Source organism: Myiozetetes cayanensis, unplaced genomic scaffold, assembly GCF_022539395.1.
Source record: "Myiozetetes cayanensis isolate MyiCay16 unplaced genomic scaffold, myiCay2020 scf21, whole genome shotgun sequence".
Lineage (NCBI taxonomy): Eukaryota > Metazoa > Chordata > Aves > Passeriformes > Tyrannidae > Myiozetetes > Myiozetetes cayanensis.
Window position 1 is genome coordinate 9136144 of NW_026087423.1, and position 26841 is coordinate 9162984.

General features: G+C 43.3%; 1 protein-coding gene across 2 annotated transcripts in view; it reads right to left on the minus strand.

Annotated features, from left to right (window-relative positions):
• Positions 1-1134: 1134 nt before the first annotated feature.
• Positions 1135-26841, minus strand: part of SBNO1 (strawberry notch homolog 1) — a 31413-nt gene continuing 5706 nt past the window's right edge. For both annotated transcript variants that reach the window (XM_050318332.1, XM_050318333.1), the window contains exons 2-32: positions 26155-26288; positions 25623-25727; positions 24412-24721; positions 22296-22396; positions 21104-21200; positions 19856-20016; positions 18837-18970; positions 18599-18689; positions 17526-17687; positions 16887-17022; positions 16703-16808; positions 15353-15506; positions 14505-14687; positions 14206-14303; positions 13422-13573; positions 12679-12876; positions 12226-12396; positions 11968-12137; positions 11087-11218; positions 9712-9847; positions 9175-9287; positions 9003-9074; positions 8505-8604; positions 7917-7991; positions 7526-7672; positions 7346-7440; positions 7127-7219; positions 6592-6729; positions 6383-6459; positions 5508-5701; positions 1135-4924 (exon numbers count right to left, since the gene is read on the minus strand). In XM_050318332.1, coding sequence (XP_050174289.1) covers positions 4782-4924; positions 5508-5701; positions 6383-6459; positions 6592-6729; positions 7127-7219; positions 7346-7440; positions 7526-7672; positions 7917-7991; positions 8505-8604; positions 9003-9074; positions 9175-9287; positions 9712-9847; positions 11087-11218; positions 11968-12137; positions 12226-12396; positions 12679-12876; positions 13422-13573; positions 14206-14303; positions 14505-14687; positions 15353-15506; positions 16703-16808; positions 16887-17022; positions 17526-17687; positions 18599-18689; positions 18837-18970; positions 19856-20016; positions 21104-21200; positions 22296-22396; positions 24412-24721; positions 25623-25727; positions 26155-26286 — 4176 coding nt within the window. In that variant the 5' untranslated portion in view covers positions 26287-26288 and the 3' untranslated portion in view covers positions 1135-4781. The remainder of the gene's footprint in view (positions 4925-5507; positions 5702-6382; positions 6460-6591; positions 6730-7126; positions 7220-7345; positions 7441-7525; positions 7673-7916; positions 7992-8504; positions 8605-9002; positions 9075-9174; positions 9288-9711; positions 9848-11086; positions 11219-11967; positions 12138-12225; positions 12397-12678; positions 12877-13421; positions 13574-14205; positions 14304-14504; positions 14688-15352; positions 15507-16702; positions 16809-16886; positions 17023-17525; positions 17688-18598; positions 18690-18836; positions 18971-19855; positions 20017-21103; positions 21201-22295; positions 22397-24411; positions 24722-25622; positions 25728-26154; positions 26289-26841) is intronic.

Genomic DNA, 26841 nt, shown 5'->3' on the forward strand with positions numbered 1-26841 from the left:
ATCAATATGCCAGCAGAAATGGCAGCAGAAATGGCTCTTTCTCCTTCCCAGCAGAGATCAAGTGTAGGAAGGCCATTCCTCCACTGTGACCCCTCTCCTGGAAGGGATGCCCTGAGCACAGCTGAGTTCAGAGGCACCAACCAAGCTTAGTTCTTAGGAAAGAAAATGGAACTCACGTTGGGTCAGGTGTTTAACCCTGCAGGACATCCCTGAACTCTCTACTTCTGTGTTTTGGTTTGGCTGCTCCAGATCCTTTCCTTTCAGCCTTGGCTCTCCACACACAGGTGTCTCAGATCCTTCACACCTGGGGTACAGAACAGAAACCTGCAGGATCCATTCACGTGGAAAACTTACATGAGTTTTGGCTTCATCTTAAACCTGACCAGTTCCTACTCTTGAATCTTATTAGTGCCTCAGACTTCATTCCAAAATTAGTTTGGATCAATCAAGAAAGAGCAAAGCACCTCAGATCAAGGGAGTTCTTGAGGTTTTTGTACATCTTGTTCTCCTCAGCACCAGCTTTCAGGAGCAATGTGCCTTCAGCTGTTACAGCCTTTTCTTCCCTCTTTCACCTTTTTCTCCTCACAAACCAACTGTTTATCGACAACCTGGTCTAGGGGGAGCTGCCTCTGCCCATGACACAGGGGGTTGGCACTGAATGGTCTTTTAAGGTCCTTTCCAACCCTTTAACATTCTCTGATTCTGTGAAATCCCCCCCTTTCTCGAGTGCTTTCAAGACACAGTTCCCATTTAATCTGAATGTGGTAATACACTTTGACACGTTAGGACGGGGCAGAATTTAATTCTAGGACTCTGTGGTAGGAGCTCCCTGAATGCACAACTGGAGATAAAAATAAATGGAAGAAAATGGAAATGTTTCCAGGATTAAAGCTCAAGATCTGAACTGCACTGAGAAGATTAAAGGAAACAAACTCGGTGAAAAGTCAAATATTTGATTCCCCTGGTACAGGCACTGTGTCACTGAAAGACATCAGCTCTCTCAAAAAAAAAAGCATTATACACTAAAAAAAAATATAAAGAATAAACCCACAGAGCATCAGAAGGATCACGGACATGGAGAGTTTCAAACACTGCTGACAACACGGACCATCCCCAATGCACACACACACCCTGGGAGGTTTGTACATGAGCTCCATATATTTCAAAGTACACACAAACTGCCCGGGTGGCAGGTTGAGAAAATAGGAATACATCTTGGGAAGGGAATGAAGGGGGGAAAAAAAAACAAACCACAGGAAAACAGGAGTTATTTACATTCAATATTCAGTAGCCTTTAACACCTCTATATACAAACAGACTCTAGATATGTACAGACTGCGCTGGAGCAGAGGGAAGTTATTCCAAATGCAAAAGGAAAATACAAATCCCCTGGATAATTCACCGGACAAGCGTTTACAGGTTGCAGAGATTTCTTCATTTACAAAGAAAAATACTACACACAGAGTAGACAACTCGCATCTTCAGGGAACTGGAAGTCCTTACAAGAGGTGTGTGTTCCCAATGAACCACTGGAAATAGTGGAAAACTTGCTGTGGGAGGAGGATTTTAGGTTACAACTGCATTTCATGTGTCAGACAAAGTTAACAAGTCATAATTTAGTTGCTGTCAAGGGACAGTTTTTAGAAAAGAAACACCAAAATTTGGGTTTCAGTTCTCAAGACAACTTCAGTGTGCACCTTCCCCTTGTGCAGCACGAGCCCAAAACCCCCACAGCACAGAAGTTGATACCATTTTACACGTGGCTTTGCCCCTTTTATCAGAGACATCTGCCCTCTGTAAGTTTTATACCCACTCCAGACATAGCAAACATTTTGTACAAAGCAGATCAATACCCCACAAGCAGGAAAATACAGAGACCATCCTCGCCTGGTAATTTGTATGATGTGACAATTGGTCTCCTCTCCTGCCCAGGAGGATTTTATCCCAAGGGCAGCGCTGCAAAGGGACACCACTCACTGTTCCTCACCCCATCCAATGCTATTTACACTCCTTTTCTCCCCAAGCTGGAGCAGCAGCTCATGCAGGGAACAAACTGCCACCAAACCCCTCACCCCAATCACCTGAGCAGGAATTTTCAAGAGAGAAAACGTTGCTGGAGCTTGAAGGCTGTTTTGTTTTTCACTTTTTTTGCTGTTTGTTAACCTTTAAGGTGTTTAACAGTCCCGAGCCGTGGCTGCAGCTGTGTTAGTAACTGGTGGCAAAGCCAAGGCAGTGCTGGTGGCAGGCAGCAGAGAGCAGGCAAAGGACAGCAAGTGGAGGAATAGATTTCTGGAATGGCAACAGTTCTTATGGATCTTGGAAGTCCTGTCAGGTTTTTTTCACCCCCCCCTCTCCAAGGGACACAAGTCTAAGAGGCTGAAATAAAATAGTGTGGTTTGCTCATCCCAAAAACCAAAGTGAGCACACCAGGCTGAGAAGAGCACTTAGGAACTGAGTGTGTTTAAATCATTATTTCCAAAGATAAAAAAAAAACACAAACACTAACTGTGAATCTGCCACTCCTACAACCATCTCACTGAGGATCAAGACCTAAACATCGTTGCCACCTCAGATCCCAGAAGTTTCTACATCAAATAACAATTAAGAGCCAGAGCAGTCCTGACCCAGCCTGCCCTCACTGGCACTTTGGTTCCCTGTGTGCTGGAGCTGTGATCTGTCAACACACTGCTCAAAATCCCATCTCTGCTCCTGGAATGGATGCCAAATCCATGCACTTGTGGGTATGGAACACAGGAATGTCCTTCCCCACACCCTGTGCTCCACAGTTTGCCAGGGCTCTGACAGCACTCAGGCACACTTCCCTTGCTCCCAGCACCCACCACCTGCATTCCAGGGATTTACAGAGATGCAGCAGGTGCTACAGCAATGGGGAGCAGAGGATTTACTCCAGGCCTGCATTCCCAGTTAGTCCCAAGCGTGAGCAGGGGTTTAATCTGAACAGCTCAGGCTGGAGCTGAGCGAGGTGGGCACGTTCCCTTCCCTGCAGAGCAGGGGCTGTGAGTGCTGGGCTGGGGGCACAGGCAGAGTTCACTGAGCCTCAGGGGAAATAATTCCCTATGGGAACACACTCCAGCCTCAGAGGAAACAATTCCATAAAGGAACACACTCCAGCCTCAAGAGGACAATTCCATAAAGGAACACACTCCAGCCTCAAGCTGTGGACCTTCTGCCCCGTTACTTACAGAGAAGCTCCTTCTGCCCCTCGGGAGGTGCCACCCCTGCCGTGCTCCTGCTCTGGCAGCTGAGCCTTCCTTAGAACACACATTTGGAGCTTTAATCTGAGTTTAGTTCTTGCCTCATTAGCGAGTTCAGCTGAGAGATTTGGGCTGCAAGACAGAAGCCTGGTTAGAGCAGCCTGGAACATGCCAAGTCCTGTCAGATTCCAATTGTACAGACTTGTTAGTTTTTTTTGGAATACGGTGATTGCCTAAACAAGACTCCACTTCTTGTTAGTACAATAACTTTTATTTGACATCTACAAGATCATTATCTTGTAGTTTTTTTTTTTGGACAGGTTTATACAATCTCAATTTTTCAATAGTGCAACCTGTGCAAGCAAGAAATGACAAACATTGTCCTTCACTTTCTTATAAACATCTACTATTATAGGCAAAACAAAACTTACCCATATTATAGATAAGTGACTATTCACATTTGTACATTACAATTTCTTTTAAACAGCTCCAGATAAACTCTACAATGTCTTACAACATATTAAACAGTATTCAAGTTACTGGGTAACAGAAACAGCACATACAGCGGAACCCTCAAGTGTTTCCCATCCTCTAATTTACAGCTCAAGTAAGGTTTCATCTTACAAGTGACAAATTAAATTACGTTAATGAAGTAAAAAATAGAAGATTGTATGCGAGATGGAAGTGAATTTGCACTTAAGTTTCCATAACCACCTCAGATTAAGGAAATGCTTCAATTTAAGGAAAAACAGGCATCCAGCCATCTTTGCAGTACACATTAGGAATACCATTAATACATTAAAAAGGAACTAATTTTAATTTAAGATGTTTATCACAAAAAGAACATGTCGTAGACTCAAATATATAACCCCCAGGAGAGAACCAGAAAAAAATGCAACACCTGGGTATAAACACTATAAAAATGCAATAACCAATGCTGTACAACTGAGATTGTGTTTCTCTCCGAATTCCTGCCTCGTGTGTTCATCCTGTCCATGCCCGTTTCCAGAGACATGCACTGTCAAACAGAAACTGGGAAGGAACCTGAATGCATGATGTGCAATCTCTAGGTTTTCATGCTTTTTTGTTTTTTGTTTTTTAATAAACTCAAATTGGAAGAGAAAAACCCAATATTCTATATTCTCTATATATATACTCAATACATGCATTCGAGCTCTCCCACAGCAATGGCGTCGATGCACTGCGTTAAACCCTGAGCACTGTATGACGAGATCAAAAAAAGAAAGAGAAAGCCTTGCTTGGGGGATTTTTCAAGCATTTTCAAACAAATCGTGGGGTTTGTAGCTTAAAAGGCCAAAAGTAAAAGCAAACAGGAAGCACTACAGAGAGCAGAAGGAAAGACAGATGCACCACCATAAACAACTGCTGGCTTTCAGTTCTACCAACCTTGTTAGAGCTCTTTATTCCCAAAGTATTTGAGAGCACACAACCGAACTGAAAAAGTTATATTTCTTTGGAATCTGTCCCTGATTTTTATGCAAGTGATATGCTTTTACAGCCTTTCCCTCCCAACACCAGAGTCAACACCTGTAGCTCGTCCCCCTCCTACGCGTTGCCGAGGTTGGTGATGCTCTGGGGGTGGTGCTGCTGCCAGATCTGCTGCTGCTGCACCGCCAGCTGCTGCGACTGGTCCGACGTCGACAGGAGGTTCACGAGGGGCGACACACAGTTTGCAGGAATGATCAGACCTGGGAACAGCAGCCAAGCAGTTGTTTCAGGGACACTTTGCTCATCAAAACCTCGGGCTGGCGATTCCACCATTTAATTTACGCAACGGTCAGCGAGCGTTCGCGGTGTCACATCTATAATCGGCACAGCCACGAGTTCTGCTTCTCACTAAGAGGTTTAGTGAGAAGGCAAGACAATCTTGAAGTCATTCTGCACACTTTCAGTAGCCCAAAAACTAGGAAAACAACTATTTCAAGGGCCTATTATTCTTTTCCAAGAGTGGGGAGAAAAGTGGAGCCATTATGATTTCACAGTAGCTTGGCTGGCAGAGGCCAAAGATGACATTTTTGTTCTGAGTAAATCAAAAGAACCGAGAGGATAAGTGTCCCAAAGCCTGCTGAAAACAAATTCTTCCTTCTTTAACCTGCCTCAAAACAGTGTTTGCATTATATTGCTGAAATACAGATGTCAACAGCTTTAGTCCTGCCCCTCCCCACGGACACCCTGTTGTCTCAGAAGCACCTTTTACAGAAGTCTGGGACAAAGGCACAACTTCCTCCTCCTCCTCCCAGCTGGCAGTAAAGGAGCAGCAGTTGCACTTACCTACGATCCTCTGCCCGTCCTCTGTCCTCAGGCGAACGATCTGCATTTTCACATTAGTGCCACTGACAGAGGCCAGGACTCCCTCCACCTTCGTCCACACGCTGAGCACGGAGCCGCACAGCACGTAATAGGTGCGGCAGCGCAGCCCCACCTCGCACACCAGGCCCAGCCCCGCCTTCTTACAGTTGCCTCTCCTGCAGACACAGGAAATAAAGCAGCTTTCAAAACAGTTCTGCAGAAGAGAAAATATCCAATTTCATCACAAATGAGAGGTGAAGTTATTTAAGGTGTTACTCAGTCGAGTGGGGGCTGTGGGACACACTAAGGGATGGCAAGGCTGGATGGTAAAGTGATCTACAAAATGTACAGAGACACTGCCACTCTCAGGGGAATCAGTGATGGCGTGGGAAATGCTGGGATCTGATCAGGGCATTCAGGAGTTTCAATATCAATCTGAAACTTCCACCAGTTGTGCTGCTCCTCAGGAATTCAGCCCTAGCTGAGTTCGGACACAACAGGCAGCACAGGAACAGCTGTTTCTCCCATCCATCTCATCTCTACATGAAGTATAAACATTTCCCTCCCCTCCCAAATATCATCTGAACTATCAGATCGCAGCAATAGCTCACATCAAGACACTCTGAGCACAAGCTACCCCTGGGTCATTGCACTTGTACTGAGGGTAATTTATACAAGAGCATTCAGCCCACACATCAGGACTTCAGGGGCAGTGCAAAGCTCTGTGTTTTCACTTTAAAGTTGGGTCATTTGATTGGTCATGGGACAATTTCTCTTAGGGAAGAAGGAAGATTATCCAAGAGTAACAGAAGAAGTGAAAAAGCAGTTGCAATGGAAGTTCCAGTGAAAACACTGACCAGTAGGCGTGGGTGCAGGTGTCTGCAGAGGAATTGTACTGCTCCAGCCAGTGTGGCAGAGCATCCTCAGAGGGTACCTGGCAGAGTGGGAGTAGAGGAAAACACATCAATTGCCAGAATTATATAAAAACACCAGAAAAAGAAAGCCCTTGTACTTATTTTCAAAATTTTTTTTTAAAGTTTAAAACAAGCATGATTTTAATGGTTACCTTCTTATATTTCTTTTTCAGGTCTGCACATGTTTCTAGTTTGAGTTGTTTCCCAGTATTTGGTCTGTATACTAAAAAAAGCTTCTTTTTAGGATTCACTTCTTTTACTAGAATTGCTGTTTTCTTGTTATTTCTTATCTGCAAAAAGAAAGACAAATCAAAAACTTGTTAAATTTAAACATGATGACAGTGCCTTCAGTGATTCAGTTCTTTACAGAGTAATGGGAGTGTGTAATACCTAAACCAGCAATAATAATCCACCTCTAGAACACAGAGATCCACATTAACCTCCCAGGGAAAGCACCTGCTTTCTTGATACAGGTTTAAATAAGAGCTATGATTTTGGGCTGATATTCCTATCAGAAAATATCCTGAGATATAAAAAGGAGCACTTCACACTCATCATTAAAAACAAATTTAAAGTGAATTTGTAAAACTCCAAGTATTTTGCAAAACTGAACAGTGATTACTTTGAACAGGAAATTTTTCAGGTTAAATTTCCCTGGACATAAACCAAGAGACACAAGACCCTTACCTGTAGTGATAAATAAAACCCATCATCTGGACCTGTCTGTTCAGCCCAGAGCTTTGTTGCTTCATCCCAAGACATTCCTCTCTCCACACTGATCTACAAGAGAGTGGGAATATTTGAGTGGGAACAGACTTGAAAACAGTTCCACATACAGGAACTAAACCTGTTGTTTAGTGCTTTTTGTATGTAAGTTTTGATAAAGATGATCCAGAATTAACTTACTGTGTACAGCTCCACATGTCCAGAGGTAGAATATCCAGGAGTTAAAAACTTCTTAACATCTGCCTTCCTTACTTTCTCATCCCCAGAGCCCAAATCTGAAAAGAAAAGCCCAGTTTTCTTCTGTTTCTCTGGTCTCACACAAGTACAGGAGTTTTATTTACTCATCAACTATTTACTCACCCAAGATGCCCATGTCGTATCTCCCATTCTTTTTAGCATTTTGAATAACTGCATTTAACGTGTCTGAGAAGTACTGGAACAAAGCGTTCTGCTGATGGACTTCCATGCCCAGAATTCGATTCAGAAACTTCCCTATATTGTTATAATCTTAAAAAAAAAAAAAAATTAAATACATGTTTTAGGTCAACAAATATAAAGTTTGAGTGCTGATTAAGAGCTTGTTGTTATCAGAGAGTCTTAAGGACTATTTAAATCCAAGAAAATATGAAGTTCTTTAAAAAAGTAACTTTTTAGGTAGTTTAAGATAGAACTAGTCCTGTTGCCAGGAATCCACTGTCATGGCATGGGATATTCCCAGCAGCATCCCAAAGCTACACTGAACACTCCATACCTTTATCAAGGGTCAGGATTCCAGATCTGTCCTCCACATTGATCAGGCCCACCCCGATCAATCCCTGACGGACATCTAGGAAAGGGAAGGAAGTTCAGTCAGAGCTGCTCTGCCATCTAAAAATAACCCAGTGAAGTAACAGCTTGTTTAGCAATGGGATCCAATTCCCAAACTGTGACACCCCTCAATTCCATGACTTCCAATTCCTACCTAATACATTAACAAGCAAGCCAGGCCTTTGCCTTCTGTCCCTGCAGGAAGCACAGGCAGTGAAAACCACCAGTGGCCCCATGGATGAGAACAAGGTATCCCAATGGATAATGGGAAAAGGCAGTTAAAGAACTGGATATAATGTCCAGGCCAAGCAGATAGAGAACATTCCTTTTATTGAGAGTTCCCAGATCTTGTTTCCTACGTGAACTTCAACATTCAAGCCTCGTGCACAGACTCTCCCTGGTTGTTATTCCCACCTGGCCCAGCTGGTCAGTTTAAAAAGCAACAATGTTTTGTAGCTCTCCAATTATTTGCATTTTCTGCCTCCTGGAGAAGGATCAAAAGGAAGCTATTGCAGCCAGTGAATTATCTTACCTTTGAAGAAGTCTCCAGGAAAATCAGGAGGAGGTGACACCATTGGGGAGTCCAAGTTCACAATGGATTTCATCACAATCTCCAAAGCATTTCTGCCATACTGTGCAAGGAAAAGAAAGTTATTCTACCAGCGGGATCCAGGGTTTGTGCCCCAAGCACACACAGTTTGATTCACAATAAAACATTTTCCTCTGCAACAGTGAAGGGAATTGCTTATTACCTTTATGTAGTGTAGCTTATAAGTGAAAACAAAGCAGCCTTAATTTCTAATTAGAACTGCCAATCTTTCAGCTGTGATGGAAAGGACACACCATTTAGTCAAGAGTTTGTTTGCAAAGGCAGAACAGTGATTTACACACATCTGCGTTCCACCTGGCTTTGCAAACAGAATCAAGAATGTTACTGGCTACCTCAGAGAGTGATACAGTTACAGGTGGGAGATGGGATTGTGGAACAAGCACCACAGCACTGGTTTTCCAACAGAAAAAGAACCATCACCTTGTTGTCAAAATTGAATCTGCTGAGGTCTCGAGTTTCTGTGGCCCTTCTGTCCCCGTGGGTGAGGGCTCCCTGTTAAGACACACAGTTGTCATTAAACAGAATTTTAAGAAGAAGAAATCTAAGTTGCATTTTCTCAAATGAAGGTTCAGATCACTTGAACCCATCTTACCAAGCTCTCCAGTCTCTTTGCAACTATGGATGCAAATCTTTGCTCCCCTGCCAGTTCAGAAATGAGGAACACGTACTCTGGAGCAGTCACTTGGTTGGATCTGTGAGTTCTTCCTGGATAATTAAACAGGAGCACACATGTCAAATTCCACTTCTTGGAATATTTCTAAAAAGCTATGAATTGTGTAGAATAAGGAAAAAAGCTAGAACTTAATCCTGCTGAAAATTAAGTTCCTGCCACGTCACAGCCAACAGAAGGCAGCACAGATGCTCCAGAGCTGGGGCAACTTTTATAAAGACACTTGATACATAAATAAAACTCCAAAGCTGCAGCACAGGCTTGTTTGCAAAGTTTCTTTCAAAACTTTGAAGACAATTAGCTGTGACTGCAGATAAAGCTGATTCTGCTCATGGGTGAAGAAGACTGGAGGGGTTCTTTAAGAGGTCTCTGACTCAATCTGATGTCCCAGGAGCCAGCAGTAAATTCAGTCAGTGTTACTGAGCTTGCTGCAGAAAGGGTACAGACAGAAGTATTTACCAAACTGCTGGATGGCTCTGTCTGCACTCCAGGGCAGCTCCAGGGTCATGTGAACTCTCCGTCTCTGGTTCTTGGCTCTCCGATCTGCCTGCAGGGAGATCCCAGAGCTGGCGGCCTCCGAGATGATGGCGATGTTCTTGGAGCAAGAAAAACACAAACCCAAGATCAAACTTCAGCTTTCAGTGTCTAAGAAAAGTCTCATTAAACAGCTCTTGGCAAACATGGGGCTGCAGTGGTGTCACTGGTACTTGGTCCTTTTATCACAAGGAGGAGGGAGGGCAGACAAGGTGTGGTTCCCTTTACTGGAGGTAAAAATGCTGACGAATTTTGTTTGACTGAAAAGAGGGGGTTTTGCTTTAACTTTTCAACACCATCTCAGTGCAGATGGAAACATGTGGTCCATGCTGCAGTCTTGCCCTCCCAGAGAGCAGGTTTCTCTGATGTTGGCCAGCACTTCAGAAAGAAGGCGAGGGGGAACACAGAAATTTGTTCCAACAGTAACAGAGAAGACAAAAAGTTGCTGCTAATGCTGTAGAAGGAACAGGATTCGGCCACTCTGGTGCCTTCAAAGAATGAAAATGTCTGGACTGTGCATGAGTCACTTACAGGAACTGAGTCTTTACCCTCAAGTGTCACAACAGACCACACGAGTTCCACACAGTGACATTTACTCCACTTGCCCTCTTGTGGCAGCACAGCCCAAGTGAATCACTGGGAAGGGTTTTCCCCCCTCCTCCTTTTTTATCACCTTCAATCCTTCCATTACTCCAGTCAGGATTTTCTTTCAGAGTGCAATGTAAAGGACAAAAGCCATCACCCTTTTACTTCTCAATCCTTGTTAGGTTTAACAACCTCACCTTTTTCCCTGAAAGTTTTTCCATACCAAGTCAGTGGCTTTCCCCATCTCCCAGTTTCATTATTACCTCTTGGAAGGAGAGGAACACATTGATTTGAGAAACAAAACACACAGCAGTGAACAGAAGATGCTTATTAACTAATACTCATATACAGGCCCTCTCCAGCTGTCCTGTGGCCCCCTTTAGGTACTCAAAGACCACAATATGGTCACTGGAGCTTCTCTTCTTCACAGAAACAATAACTTAGACATATTTCTGTAATGTATTTTGATTTAAAATTGAGATACAACAAAAAGATGTCTCAGCATTCCAGTGGAATTTTTCATCCCTTCTCCTGCCATTCCTTATAAAAGCACAGTCAGAAAGGGGAAACCACAATTTTTCACTGCTCCTTTCCTAATCAGGCAATGCTTTATCCCAACGCTGCTACGAGTCACTGTGCAGTGATGGTTGAGCCACAACTCCAACAGGTTTGTGTTGCTGCAGCATCTGGCATGTTTATTCTCTGTAGGGATTACCTTATCTCCATCCATGAACCTCTGCTTTTCGGTGATGTTCAGGATTTCCACAGGCACGTCCAGCTCGGACCTGGACTCGTAGGAAATGCTGCCGTCGTCGTTGCTCACAACGCGCCCCTTGCGGCCCGTCATCTGCCACGGGAAAAGGGAACACAGGCTCATTGTGGCAACACCAAAACCACTCCAGGACCCAAAGCCCCAAGCAATGTTGCTATTTATTCATGTACCAACCTTCAAATAGTCAGTAATTTACTCCAGGTGCCAAAAGCACTTTAGAGAACCTGGGTTATGTTTTGGTTGATGCCGTTCCCTGCTATGTGGAACTCTGATTTCGAGGTAACTCAGGGGACCAAAAGCACAACAAAGCATTTCTGTGTAAAAATGTCGTGTTATGCTACTGTTCATAAGGGATTCACCAGCAGTACTAAGAAAATAAACTCAACAGACAGCTTAGACTGTCACTGATTTTGACAGGGGGCCTTTTAAATCACAGCAATGTTTCAACCTGATAGAGACAGGCAGCTTGAAGATGTTTCTGAAGTTATTGAGAAAGAGAATAATTAATCAGGTTTTTCATTAACACACCCTGGTCCCTAATCTCCATTGTCTTGGAGGATGAACTAAAGCTTCAAATTGACTACAGCCAGTAAAATAGACCCCTGTAAAGCAAGAGGAACTGCTGTGATTTACCCAATGGGAAATTATCAGGCCCTGAACTAACCCCTTCATCCATTCAGAGCTCCTCTCCTAACACAATCTTCAGGTTTCTCTAATTCAGAGCAAGGTAACCTCTACTCTCACGACCTGGGAGATTACTGCCTGGAGCTGACAAACCAGCTCTCTAAAAACACACATTTTTCTAGCTGTGCACACCAGCCTACCTCTGCAACGTTTTCAGGGCCCCCCAGTTCATCTATAAGCTCATCCAGCGTATTGGGTGGAAGATCTTCAGCCAGCTTTTCCAGTTTATCCAGCAGTTCTTTTTTCATTTGTTGGGCCCTTTCCACAGCATCCTGACTCGTTACAAAGCTGCTGTTCGTGTTGCTGTTTGCTGGAATTTAAGAGAGACTCTTTTGAGATTTAGGAATTTTATTGCCCAAGTGCTGAGAAAGTGAATCAACATCAAAGCAACTCCTCACCAGACGTGTTGGTGCTGGAGGTGGTGGTTCCAACGGTGGAAGTGAAGCAGCTGGGTCGTTTGGATCCCAGGCCAGAGGCTAGTAAGGCACTTTGAATGGAATCTGGGTCTATGCTTTTCTTCTTTTTCTTTTCTTTATTCTTTTTATGCTCTTTTCTAATGAGCCAGGGATCTGAAGTGAAATAAAAAAGTTTCCAACAGTTACTGAACAGCCCATCCTTCCCTTTGAAAGAAATACATTCTCAGTGCAAAGAGTGACTCACAGAAGTCTGAACTCCAGTGTGTAAAATCTAATTGAAGATTTACCTTCTAGTGCTAATTCCAGACTCGTTGGGACTAAAACTACATGCTTAGCAAACACTTATTTGGTGTTCAGTCGAAATGGTTAGGAGAGATTTTCTGCTTATTATTTGCAAGCACAGCTACTCGCTCGATGAAACACAAACTGTCTTACCATCTTCATCATCCTCACTGGATTCATCTCTGAATGGGTTGAAGTCATCATCATCTCCAGAACTCAAGAATTTGGAGCTCTCATTGTCACTTTCTTCGTTGTCTGAAGCATCAGACTCACTTTCACTCTCGTCAGAGCTGCTGCCTGCAAGGCCCCCAGTCTTGCGAGCTTTCTTGGCTTCCCTGCTTATCTCTTCACCTGCTCCATCACCCCAGAGGAAAAGGAACTCAGTTTAAAGTTTGCAGTCAACACTTTGAGGTTTGTGTTACCACTGCTGCACACAAACTAGAAAAATACTCAACTAAAACCAGAACTCTTTAGAAGACTCTAAGTTTTAAGCAAGATCTCTCTCCCAAGTTTTTTATCATCACCTGCTTCTGGGCGAGAAGATAATCAGCTTGGGAAGGGGGGCGTGTCAAGCTTCTCTTTATTGAGCCTCAAGAAAAGAAAGCAATTCTTTGTGTGACTGCATCAGGAAATGGGGCTGTGCAAGGCATTTTGCACCCATAACAGATCAATCCAATTTTGAGGAAAAAGTGCCCAAAATGCACAGGCTATGGTGCTTCAGCAGCAGCTTTAAAACCTGCTAATGGAAAACCCCAACTAAAGTCTCAGAGACCTGCAGTACCTGCTCTTACATGAATGACTGTACAGATATTCCCATGTTTTATCCCAAGTTCACCCCCAGGCAGCTCTCAAGCTGCCATTTCCACTGTGGCATTAGTGAAGAATGGCAGCGTTACCTTTTCGTTTCTTGACTTTGCTCTCCTTGCAAGGGCTGTCTCGGGGTGAATTGTTGTTACTTTGAGCAGTCAAGTCAATGCCCAACAAGCTGAACAGCTTCTTCCTGTCAGGAGCTGGAAAGTGCTTTTCAATAAGAGACTGGAATACTCCTCTGTGTAAGAAAAAAAGGGTTCTTCAGTGGAATTTGCATTTATTTAAAGTACAAAGCTGTAACATTTTAACTGCTTGACCTCTCTGAAGAATGATTCTTTGTGAGTGCACACAACCCTGGGTATTCTCACCTACAAGGCTGTATTTGTCACCTTAAAAGCAGGAGACATTTATTTTACAGCACTGGTACTTAAATTTGGTTTTGCTAACAAGTGGTATTGCTACTGCCAATTTTTTATTGCTCAGTTTCAGTAACAGATTAATTTAATTTATTAAGATCTCCAGCTTGGCAGCCTCGGGATTGGCTCTGGTTCACCTCAAAGAGGGAAGTCCTGGTTTGCCACCTGCTCTGCTTTAAATGCACACTCAGCAAGGCTTCCCCTCCTCCCAGCTGGAGCAGGACAGTATGAGCTGTTCCCACCTGACAACATTTTGGGATGCCACAAAACCCAGGAATAACCAAGGAATCACCTGAGCAATACTGTCAGACCTTAGGGACAGGAAGCTGCAGTAAAGAACTGCAGTACTAAAGATTCCCAACTTTCTGTGCACTGAGGAACCTCTGACACGTGAAAGGACAAATGACACACACACACACAAAGCAAAAGAACAGTTCTAAAACTTCAGTCTTACTTTGCTGTGGAAACAAAGTCGTTCAGTTCACCTCCCCCTTCCTCCAGAGCTTCCAATGTTCTCGCTTCCCCTGTCGACTGCAGGCCAATGACAACACACTGAGGGACAAATGAACACCACACACTGTCACCAGGTCTGAGCTGCAAGTTTATTTTCTCTGAATTTCTGCTCACTAAATGGCTTCAACACCATAAAGTGCAAAAATCGTTTGCATTATATATATATATATCTATAAATTATCTAATAGCTTTACAAATAAGAAAAATATTGAAAAAACAAAGAAGTTTTGATCAACTTACTTTACCATTCTTGATTTCCTCCCGAGCAAGCTGCACCACCCTCTTCACCTTGGAGGCTATGCAAAGGTACTTGAAAAACCTCTGGTGTGCTGACCAAAACTGCCCCCACATGGACTTCTTCATGCGCTGCTCGGCGTCGATGAGATCGGCCGCCTGCTGGAACCTCTCCCGAGCGCTGACCCACTGAACAACACGGGGTTAGGGGATTTACAGGGTGCATTTCAAGGCTCAGAGATACATTGTTTAATATCCACATAGAGACAGGAGAGTTTAAAGTTACAGTATTAAGGAAACTCAGCACAACAGCAAAGCTCGCAAAACAAACCAGTTATGGTTTAGTAAATTAAGCGATTACTCTCTTAATAAAAAGCAGATAGATTTGCATTACAAGCACAGCAAACACACAGAGTGTTTTCTAATTATCTAGATTCTCCATTAATACATTAAGAGTGCAGAGAGCACTGGCCATAATTAATTATTCAGCACCATCCCAAGAAGAGAAGAACCCACTGCCTGGGTTTGCCTGCATGGAGGCAGAGGAGAACAAAGGCAGGACCAGCAGAGCTGCTTTAACTTGGGCAGCAGTGACCAAAGTCCCTGCAGTACTGCTACAAGGCAGGGGATTTTGGCAGGTACTGGAAGATCCAACCAAAACTGCACCTTTTATGACTCAGAACAAGAATTAACAGCTTTTGCCAAGTCTTAAATGGAGAAATCTTTATATTAAAAGAGACGAGGAGATTACACTCCCATCTCTCAACAGGCTATTTGAGGAGCGTTCAAGTTTCAGCCAACTTCAACCTCTCAGAGCTCAACACAGAAAGTAAATTTCAGAAGGGGGTTCTTACCAGTTTCACAGATTTGTTGTACATTTTAACATATTCCTGGGAAAGCAGAACTTCGTCGATTTTGAAAGTTACACCTGAAAAGCTCAGCTGCCTGGCTATGTACATTCCTCTCAGCTTCATATCCATAGCAACGATTTCCATGGCACCAACACCTCTGAAATAAAGGAACACGTTAAGGAACACATCAGAATTTTCAAGAGCAAGGATTTGTTAAGAAAACCCCGAACCCACAAGCTCAAGTGCTCTAGAAGAAAACAGCAAGCTTATAAAAAAGGTTTCTGAAATCATTAGTGCTGGTTTGTTAAACACATCCAATCAGGGGGGTTTGAAATTTAGCCTTTACATAAAACTGTATCCCTTGCCTTGTGAGAATTAAGTGCATCCCAAGAGGTAAAACTCAGTTATTTTTTTCCCCCAGTGACCTAGGAAGCATTTGGAGACAGCACCTTACAGACTGTAAGTGGATAATGGAGTTGGTCCAAATGTTAACAGAATCTTGTAATTTTATAGATTCCACTGAAGATTTGAAACAATTAATACAAACTGCAGTGAGCCATCCAGATTCATGCTGGCATGAAAATGATTTAATTATTAGGTAACTTCTGTTCTCTCCAGCAGCAACACAACTTCAGCAATTCCTTGAGAGCACAGAAGTCACTGCAAAGCTTTGCTGCTCCACAGGCTTGGGGAGTCATTTCATTATTGCTCATCTGATCCATACTCAGAAATGAAGTGAGACCACACTTGTACAGTCTAGAGAAGTCATGCATCAAGCAGATGGTAAATAAAACGCACACTAAGCTTTCTGAGGTGTTCAACATTCTTTAGGTAGGCAAAACGTGTTACATGAAGTTGCTCACCTACCAAAGAATGCAGCAGTGGTGTTTTCTGACCCCTCCCATCTAGTTTTATTGACACATTCTGAGGTAGGAAGCACTTTGCCCCAGCAGACACAATCTCCCTGAGCTGGGTTCTTGTGCCAGGAAGCACAAGAAGGAGACTTCCTCCTATGAAATTGCCTGAGCTGATGCATAAACAGAGGCCTCCTGCAAACACTGAGCCATCAACACTGGGCACACACAGGAGGTCTCAGGGGGAGCAGCAAAGTCTTTTCCTTTCCTAACACCCACATTAAGGGTTTTTTTGCCAGCAAGCTTCTAAAACCCTCATATTTTCCTGGAAGCAAGAGAAACATGCTATTTTTCACCACCTAAGATAAAGCACATTTCTGGCAGAGTTCAGGAAGTTCTTGGTGTGACAGGACATGTCTGCAGAGGACTGAGTGAGTGAAGACAAGGACCTGCAGAGCACAGCTACGTGTGCTCCTGCTGCAGGTCTTGGAGATTTTACCTTCTTTCAACAGCCTGAATAAAGTCACTGAATTCCCTGAAGGGAGTTCCTTCCCCCCAGATTCCCAGTCGGTTCATATAGGCCATGTTTCTTGGCTCAGATGCACCTGAGGAGAAGAGCAGAGTGTGAAGCAGTGGCAGCACAGACACTCAGAGACCCCGAGGGCCAAGCCAGCAGCACATACCTGTGGCACTGGCATAAACAACCCTGGCTTTGGGAAGTTTATTTTGAAGCTCCAAGACGGCCAGACCTGTCTTTGTTGGTTTGGAGGAGCCAACAGGACACAGATTCTTCGCTTTGTGACACTCGTCAAATACAATCTGAGCTGTCGTTAAGGAAAACTCCTTCCCACATTTTTAGAACGGCAAACAGAAGGCAAGAAAAACTGCTGATTACAACAGGTAAATTGTAAACTCCAGGAGACACTAGTCAGTCATTTTTCAGTAAAAACCTTGGGAAGACAACTGGGAACACAATTGCCAACACCAGAGCTCTTGAGAATTTTTGATACTCAAAAAAAATTTTTTTAATAATTCACTGCAGAGAACTTGAGTGTAAAATTAAAATATGGTGCTTAAGAATCTTTGGTTTTGTTACAGAAAAAGCAGAAGCTTCCCTCTTGTACCTGAGCTGTGTGGCAATAAGATGATCATAATACTTTTGGCACATTGTTTGTAAAACTTCAAGTCTCGTGTCAGAGCATGCACACAGCTGACTGCCAACACAAACAAAGAACAATACCCACAAATACAAGATTATCTTTACAGATTGCAGTTTAAACAGAAGTTTGGTTAGAATCAAGTGAACTCCAGGCAAAGGATACAACTCCATCGAAGTCTTCACCACACCAGTGAAGCAGCTGCTTTAATCTGGTTTTGTATTTGCCCCCAGACTGACTTTCCCCGATAAGAGAGGAATAGGTGGCAAAGATGACACCTTTCTTCACACTTCCATTATGTTTGGAAGAGATTTTCCCATACTTGAACTGCAAGAAATTACAGAAATGAATCAAAAGAGATCCCTCCTCAATCCCACCTCCCAGATGATTCAGGGATGCTGGTGATAACCTTAAAGGTGTGAACACTGGGACCTCCCATATCCCACCTCCTGAGTCAGGGCACAGCTGACATGGGGCATATTTCAATTGTTTAAATTATTTAAATACATCCTCAAAGAACACCAGAGCTGAGGCTTCAAAAGCTTAACAGACACATTCTCTGGCTACACACTTTCCTTCATTTAAATACAACTGAGAGTTTAGTTTCAATGTATCCCCTTAGAGCCAATACCTCCAAAGTGTGTTTACTTCTGCTACCATTAAGTGATGATTTCTGAAGCTTTAGTTTAGAAATTAAGAACTCACAAAGCCAAAATCAAACTTTAAGTTCAGTGAATTCAACCAGCAATCACACTTCACAATTTAAGTGGCTAATCCCGAGCAGAGCCACAGTCTCCAAAAATAACTGCTCACACCACTGCTGCTTTAACAAATCACTGAGCAAGCCCATTATTCCAGCATTACACACAAAATGTGTTACATCTAAAATGTGCACTGAGAGATAGAAAGGCAAAAATTCAAATGCTACAAAGCTTTAAAGATTTGAAGAGTACTTCAACTTCCTAGAAAATACTCTACTAGCAGTGTCAGTAGAGGTTTGAAGAGTAATTAAAAAAAAAAGCACATGCTAAGACTTAATCCTACAAGGGGCCTATTTACATGATTAACTTAAAGCTCTGTGTGGTTCTTTGGGAGATTAAGGCCTGTCAAACAAGGCCCAGACAGCACATTTACTGAAATGAGTCCATTCTCGCTCTCAGAACACTCAACATGCACGACCCATCACACGGTGTACCTGAGGCTCTGCCTCAACCCTACATAGTAAAAAGTTTCCACACCTTGTTTAGTGAATGAACCAAGATGTTTTTGGCTCCAATGTCCCTCAAATCTCGTTCAGCGTCGTATTTCAGATCATTTGACACGCTGAACCTGGGGACACAAAACGAGGCATGTTCTGTGAGTTGCAGCACCAGCTCAAAAAGCAGTTGCTATAATTTTTGTCAGAAGACAGATGACCCTGCATTGAAGTCATCCAGTCACTGCAGTGTCTGCTCTACCAAAGCCTCACACACTTACCAGACTGCTCTTTTTCTGCCTAACAAGTAATTTTCATAGATTATTCCAGCTATGGTCCTTCCTTTTCCTACACCAGCACCATCACCTATCAAGAATCCAGCTCTGTCTCCATTGGGCAGGAATGTTTCATGTTGCTGTAGGAGAAAGAACAAAGAACTCGTACCCATTCTCCAGAACACATCACTGGGGATTGTCACACAGGAGCAAACATCAGAAACATCCTATTGGAGAAGACCAGTGGTCCAAGCAAACTCCTGGCAGCAGGAAAAGGGGATTTTATTTAAGGAAAGCATATGAGTTAAACTGCTTTATGGGATCCATTCTTCCCTCAGCACCTCCAACTGCTCTTCATATCCTGTGTCATTCTTTCAGTGCCTTTTCCTAACGCCCCAACAAGCACTTCCACAGCCTTTGACAGCAGCAAGACCCAGACAGGCAGAGCCTGTGGAAAGCAGGGTTGTTCTACCCATTTTAAAGCAATCTCTCCTTTCACCAGGTTCTGTTTTGGTTTCGGGTTTTGTGGCTATCACTGACTTTGATTATGTAAACCTGTATTTCATTCCCAGTCCTTTTTCTCCTCTCCAGCCCCAGCTGCCCCAGCCACACTGGGTTTTTTTCAGTGTGGGCACATTGAAGTTTAATTCAGCAGCAAAAGAACAGTCCAATCTTGCTCTCCATACCCCTCCTAGTGACGTCAAACAGGGCTCAGCTTCTCAGCCTGCTGCAACTGCAGCCATTAAGTTATTTCAGAGAAATGAAAAATTTCTAACTTGTTCTTCCTGAGTTTTAAGGCAGTTGGAGAACAGCATTATGGAAGTGGTTTAGAGGAAGCTTTCCTAGGTGTATTACCCCCCATTTATCTGAACTGAAGCTCACCTGCCACCTCCTAATGCAACTCAAACCTTTAAGCTCTTATAATTTTATCTCCTCATAAACCTGACATCGCTATGCCTGTCAGACAGTAGTTTTTCTTCTTAAATTCCCTGTTAGCTTTTAAGCTGCACTGATATCCGGCCTACCTGGGCTGCATAAGTGATTGCTTCGAGTTGCAAAGCTGACAACCAGCCGCTGTCAATTGTTTCCTCTGATATCGACGTCTGGTACCACACGTCGGGAGGAGTCACGCTGGACAACGAGCTGGTTTCCACCACGGGGTCAGGATGGCGGAGCCCAATTTTTACTGGGTGAAAAGGAAGGGAGGAGATGAAAACATAACCAAGAGCTCTGGTGCTGCAGCACAAGTTGTTCTATTTACCAAAACAAATCATAGTTGTGATTGCAAAGGTTGAAGTCAATAATGTTTCACTGCCATAGTTTGTCAAGTGTTAAATGAAGGAACACGTTAACCTGACTTTTTAACTGCAATCTTACTTTCTCTTCTCACCACCTTCCCCCAGTTTGTATGAAATGAAGATCAAATTCACTTCATAGAAAATTAAAGTATTTCTGGACTTGTCATGTTTGAGAAAAACCAGCCTGGACCTTGTCTTCCCAAAAGGCCAGAGACAGCCTCAGGATGCCAGAATCACAAAAGCAACATTCTTCTCTCTATTTACATAGTGCCTTTTTTAAGCAGAATGAGAGGAGAAAAGATTTAGAACAGACATGGTTTAATTGCTGACAGATCTCATCAGTGACAATAAAAATTAACTGTTTAGCTACAGACTCCATGCAAAATGTTTTGCCTTGCTTATACAGCAGGTCAACAGCGTGCTTAGGAAACAAGAGAACAGCTTTCTGTCAATGGGCACAATAAAGAGAAAGGAGAAAAGACAGGAGATGGTAATTAACAGCAGTAAAAAGTCACTTAAAAGAAAAACCAACCAAGAACCAGTTCTAAGTAGTCAGGCAGGAACAATGCAGGAAGAATGTGCTCAGGATGATTTCACACCAAAAGACTCAAAGTGGATTTTTTAAGTGTAGCAGTGAGCAGTTAATCCCCTCACAAAATTTCCTCTGCTGAAGCACAAAGCATCTTAACACAGGTAAAAAAACAAACCTCATCTTGGTTAATCAGTCATATCTGTGAAACAAATACTGCTCAAAGATACACTAAAGAATTCCTCTTCTATTAAAAAAAAAAAAATAAATCCATGTATCTTCCAAGCACTGTAGAAGACAAAAAATCTCCTAGGAAAACCCACCACATATTTGGGTTCTTTTAACCTGACTCAGACAGTAACTTATCTGTTTTCTGCTGTAATTACAACCCAAATTAGCTCTGAAAGCACTTCAGCCTTTGGCTGGAACTGAACATCAGCTCGTACGTTTTATTGGCATGTACTCAGCGTAGGTCTCGGCATGGCCCATCTCCTCTTCATCTTCTTCCTCAGGTTCCTCCTCCTCTTTCACTGCTGGCACTTTCTGCAGGAGAGAAACCCCCCTGGTTAGTCAAACAGCACATGGTTAATATTCCATGTCCTGAAAACGAACAGGAGAAAGGAAATGAGGCCAAACTTGCACCGGAGTGTTTTAAACACACGGGCTGGCTGAATTAGGGAAGAGCTGGGAAAGCCACAGACAGGAGTGGAGATTCCTCAACTCTGAACAACCCCTCAAAGACACAAAGTCAGGAACTTTGCAAGGAGATCAAGTACCCCAAACTTGCATGAGCAGAATTAAGAAGAAACTCTCCTTACAGTGTATTAAAACCAGAGTATGACTTCAAGAAAACCTCCCTGAAAACACAACAGCCTTAATTTCCAAGTACTCCCCTCGAGTCTGGTGCAGTTTACACTCATGATGTAGTTTTACAGCTTTGGGGAATAGTTACAGTAGTCCCAGCTCTATCCAGAAGTCTCTGAAACCTGACAGTTCCCCACTTTTTACTGTGGCCTTGATCAGTGTAAGTATTTCAGTATTTGTGAAGTACTTGCTAAATGACAAATCAAACATCTTCAACAATTATTAATATTTAACCCAAAAGTGATCTCAAAAGCCCTCTCTATGCCAGTGACTGAGGAGCAGAGCTCTTCCCAAATTCAGCCTGAGTCAAGCTACCAGTGAAGATGCCAAAACTCAATTACAGCATCAGACTGTAATTTTATTACGTTTAGAAAATTGAAAGATACTCAATTTACATCTTCAATCCAACCGCCCCGAGGACAGCTGTGCCAGGGGAACTCCTCCAGCTCTCCCCACTGGAAAACAGCTATTTCCAAAGCAAATGTCTCATCCCAGAGCAAGTGATGTGCTTAGCACCTTTCATCAGCACACCCCTCTCCACACACACAGGGAGGTTGTGTTAAGAGCAGTAACTTGTTGCAGTTGTCATTTACTCAGCAGTCTGTGCTTCACACAGCTGTGGGGTTTAGTCATCTAACCAAGTTTCTAATGAAGAAACGGAGCTTTTGAACAAATTCCACCACGCACAAGGCACGGATGAGTAACCCTGAAACTGGCCCCAGGTGCTTGTGGCCAGTAACACACTCATCTGGCAAATTCACCTCCACCACTTACCACAGTAGGTGAGAAACTTCTCATCTTAATGTCATTTATCCATATTCTTGCCACCTCTTTCGTGGAAGCCTCCTTCTTCACTGCACCATTGCTTAGGTCAGCTGCAAAAGAAAAGCTGTGGTTTAAGAGGAATTCCCTCCAAACAGCAACTCAAATTAACATTTAGACGTTTAAAATACCAAGTAGGACACTGATGCTTCAACACAATCCATCGATGCTTCTGAGTAAATTACCAAGTCCAAGCAAGGAGTTAAATCCTGTTCCTCCTTTGACTGAAGGAGCTCCCCATGCAGTGCCACTGACAGTTGTGTATTAGTTTCAATATTTAACAGAGATTATTTTCCACCTTCACCAAATCTATACACAGGATTTCCAGCTACTCCATCTTGTGAGCTTTTGAAGTTTAACAACAAACCAAAAAGCCCAGTGTTTCAACAGAAAGGAACTTACCTGGTGCTCTGGTGGCATTTACCACCTTAGGAGAAACTACAATTAGTTCTGTAAAACAAAAAGTCAACACTTTGGACTCAGTTGTTTAAAGTTTATAACAGGATCCTTTAAGAGGACCATTTATTAACTTTCCTGTCCTCAGTCACATTTGGAAGCAACTGGTGATGGGCTCAGTACAGAACAGTGATTTACACAGGGATGTATGTAAAACATTGAAACCAGCTGTCAAGCTTCCATTGTGGAATAAATTTAGCATAATTGCCCCCAAAACCAATTAAGACACTTGCACAAATAAAAATTTTCCTCAAAGACATTGCATAATTCAACTTTTTAATATTTTCCCAATCTAGAACTCCTGCTGCCTGAATTAGATGAGAAGACCCTGTTTCCTTTCAAGAGCTTCTCTGCCTTTCAATTTGCCATAAGTATTGTCAATTTTTTTTTTTATAAAACATGAAAAAAACCCAGAAACATAAGAACACAAGATTAGAAATACAGTTCTGGAATTGCATGTCTCCTTTTCACTTCATACACAAGCTACAGAATCAATATTTTCTACAGCTGTGCCACTGTAACAATTTGTGGATTGTTGTCACCTATTCTGTGCCTCTGTGAGTTCTCACTTTGCACTGAGGGGATAAGTCAGGCCTGGAAAATCTTCTCTCCCTCACTCCTTCACCCCCACCCCAACTTCAGTTGGTGTCTGAACTTTAATTTTGTCAACCACTCCCTAAGAGCAGGCCATGAAATGAGCCACATTCTGCTTTTTGTTTCGGTTCTCCCAGGCAGCTCATTTACCGCACTCTCCATCTGCATACGGAAAATAGGTTATGCCAACCACACCTAGAAAATCAGCAAAGCTCATTCCAGACACAATGAAAATAGAGAAATCCAGACAAAGATCCCGTGCACCTCTCAGAGAAACAACAGCAGAGAGATTTTCTAACTAGTCTGACCTTACCCTCGAGCTGAAATCAGAGCAACAGGAAAGAATTCAATCAGAATTTCACACACATGCAGCTTTTCCCTTATATTAAGTTGCCCACATGTCAGAAATAACACACAGGGAAGTCTTATGAAGGGAATCATGAAATGAAGATGGGAGTGTGGTAACAAAAGAGTTGTGGCAGTTAACACAACATTTCAGAGGTGACATGAACAGGAACAGCAAGTGTTTGGGACTCAAGTTTTTAAACAATGGATCTGATGCCTCCAGTGAAGCAGAGGGACAGAGTTTTCTTTTGCAGGAGACACTTCACAGACAGCTTTTCCCAGGAGTAGCAGCATGTGCTACAAATGTAGTTTGGAAGATGCCACACAAGGTTCTGGTTTGTTACACTTGCACAGCCAGTACAGAGCAGAACAGGAACTGAGGCAGACTCCAGTAAGATGGTTAATTGATTTCGGTAATGCTCAGAGATTAATTTCATCAATTTTCCAGCTGCAATTAAAAATGTCATTTTCCTCATTCCACAAAGTAAATCAAGAGCTCAACTTTTAAGAAACCTGTTGTTTTATACTCCTTCACCCTGAACTGAACACTAATAGAGTCAGAATGAATTTTATCAGTTTTTCCTCACCCACTTCGTTTCACCATGGTATTGTACCAATCAGTGAAAATCCAAGACCATTATTACACTATTTAAAAAAAAGTAAGAAAACTCACTTGCTGCTGTTGCAACTGGTTGGGCAATATTAGGAGGTGGCTTCAGCTTCATGAGTTCATTAAGACTGTTATTCTTGAGCAGATCTTTCAGCTGAATCTGGTCCTTGGAAGGTGCAGTGCTCAAGGCATTCCTGACTGCTGGTGCTGCCACCGAGGGCCGGGTGGTTGTGCTGGTCTGGATGATCTTGGCTACAGTGATGGTCTGTCTGGTGGTGGTGACAGGCGTCGTTTTTGTCATCACAATCGTAGTCCCCAAGGTTGGAAGTTGATTGATTTGATTCAGCACAAAGGTTGTGGTGGATGGTGGTTGCTGGTAACAAAGAATGAGGGAGATTTTCAGAAAACAGCAAAAAAACCCAAAAACCCAGCAGACTTTATTAGCCTTTCATCAACAGGAGACACCAGGTTTAAAAGACACTTGTAATAAGAAGTGACTTCAAATATATTGCTACACATATTTAGGAAGTGTATTTTTAAATTTTATTTTAAGGTAAGGGAAAGGAAAATAATAAAAAAACCCCACAGGATGAAGGATTCATCACCCAGGTACAAGACATGACCACTGCGGGCACAGGAACCCTGAGCAGGAGGTGCTCCAGGAGCTGGAGCAGGTTCCCCTGGAGCCCATGGCAAGGCAGGATGTCTCCCTGCAGCCCGTGCAGGTGACAGTGGAGCACAGATCCACCTGCAGCCCAACCTGGACCCCCCACCAGGGCAGGGGGATGTGCCCAAAGGATGCTGTGACACCACAGAGAGGAGTCCATGTCAGAACAGGATTTCTGGCAGGATCTGCAGCTAATGGAGAACTTCCCAGCCCATGGGAAGGACCCACACTGGAAAAGTTTGTGAAGGAGCTGCAGGAGCAGGGGAGAAGCACAAGGAAGGAGGAGTGGCAAAGACAACACATGATGATGTCAGGAGTGAAGTTGAGCCCGGGACAAAGGGAGGAGTGGGGGGGAAGGTATTTTTAGATTTGTTCTTATTTCTCATTATCCTACTCCATTGTCAGCTGGCAATAAATTCATGTCCCCAAGCTGAGGCTGGTCTGCCTAAGACAAATTGCTGATCTCCCTGTCCCTGGCTCAACCCAGGAGCCATTCACCTCAGCATTTCAGCCTCGGTGTCACTGAGGAGGGGAAGGGATCAAGGAGCTGGGTGCCCAGCCCAGGTGAACCCAGCACACCCCCAAACCCTGGAGCAGCAGTTCTCACCCGAACATTTAACAAGGCTGGAGTAGAAACAGTCTCTGGTTCTTGTTTCACAGCAGCTGCAGCCTCAGTCTCCAGGCCCAGCTCTAATGCACTGAGAGGTACTGACTGCAGAGACAGAGCAGCAGGAAACAAGTTAGCAGCAATAAAACCTCCAGGCTTCTGTTCCCAGGCTGAAACTGTTACAATCTGGCAGATTGAAGGCTATTCTGGAGCTTGAACCTCGTGCTGTGTTACAGTTTTTGTGCATTTTCTAGCAGAGAAGTCAAACTCCAGTGACAGAAGAGTTCTCACACAACACAGCATCCCCCACCTCATGGCCAGAAATTAAACTTATTTATGTTTGTACTGACCTGAAGTGTTTCAAATTGCCTTTTTCGTATAAAGGTTTAAAATGAAGCAGCAAGTTGTTTTCCCACCTCAGTACTACACAACAAGAAGTTCATGCAAACTCCACGTTCTTGAAGCATTTGCTGTGCCCATCACCCTCCCAGCCCTCCCCACAGCCCAAGCTCCCCTGTCCTCCTGTCTGAACCTGCTGAACAGCTGGACTTGGGGCTGGATTGGCAAGAACCACGTCCGGAGAGTCGATATCAAAGAGATCATTTGGACTGATCCCACTCTCACTCAAAGCAGCAAGCAACAGATCCTGTCCTGGCTCCACCATCTCTGGAAAGGAAAGAGAAACACGACTGTAAATACAAGTTACATTTAAGTTTCATCTATTTTTCTGCACGCACAGCACTCCCCTTCCTGGATTTAGTGCAGTCTCCTGTACACAGTTTCACTTTCTAGATTTGCTCTGCTGCTTTTGTTTGTAGCTTTTCCCTCTGTTTTGTTTTTAAAAATATTTTCAATATACCCCCCACATCTAAAAGCAGGAAGAATTAAACAATTTACTGAAATGTTATCATGGCCATAAACTTCAAAAGACACCTTTTCTAGTCTTTGTTGCACTTGATTTTCAAGCATCACAAGCCACACCAAAAGCAGAACTGGTGAGAGCGTGTTATGCTAATGACATGTCTTTGTCAGTGAAGCCACGGCAGGAGGGAAGCACAATTAAAACTCATTTACTTTATCTCCTAACAAGGTGGTGATAAAGAGCTCAAGGAAAGCTTTTCTCTCTTGCTTGCTGTTACATTTGGTTACATTCATTCACCGGAGAACTTTCTGAAAGAGCAAACGTGCCACTATTGGAGTGTGTAACTCCACCTTAAAT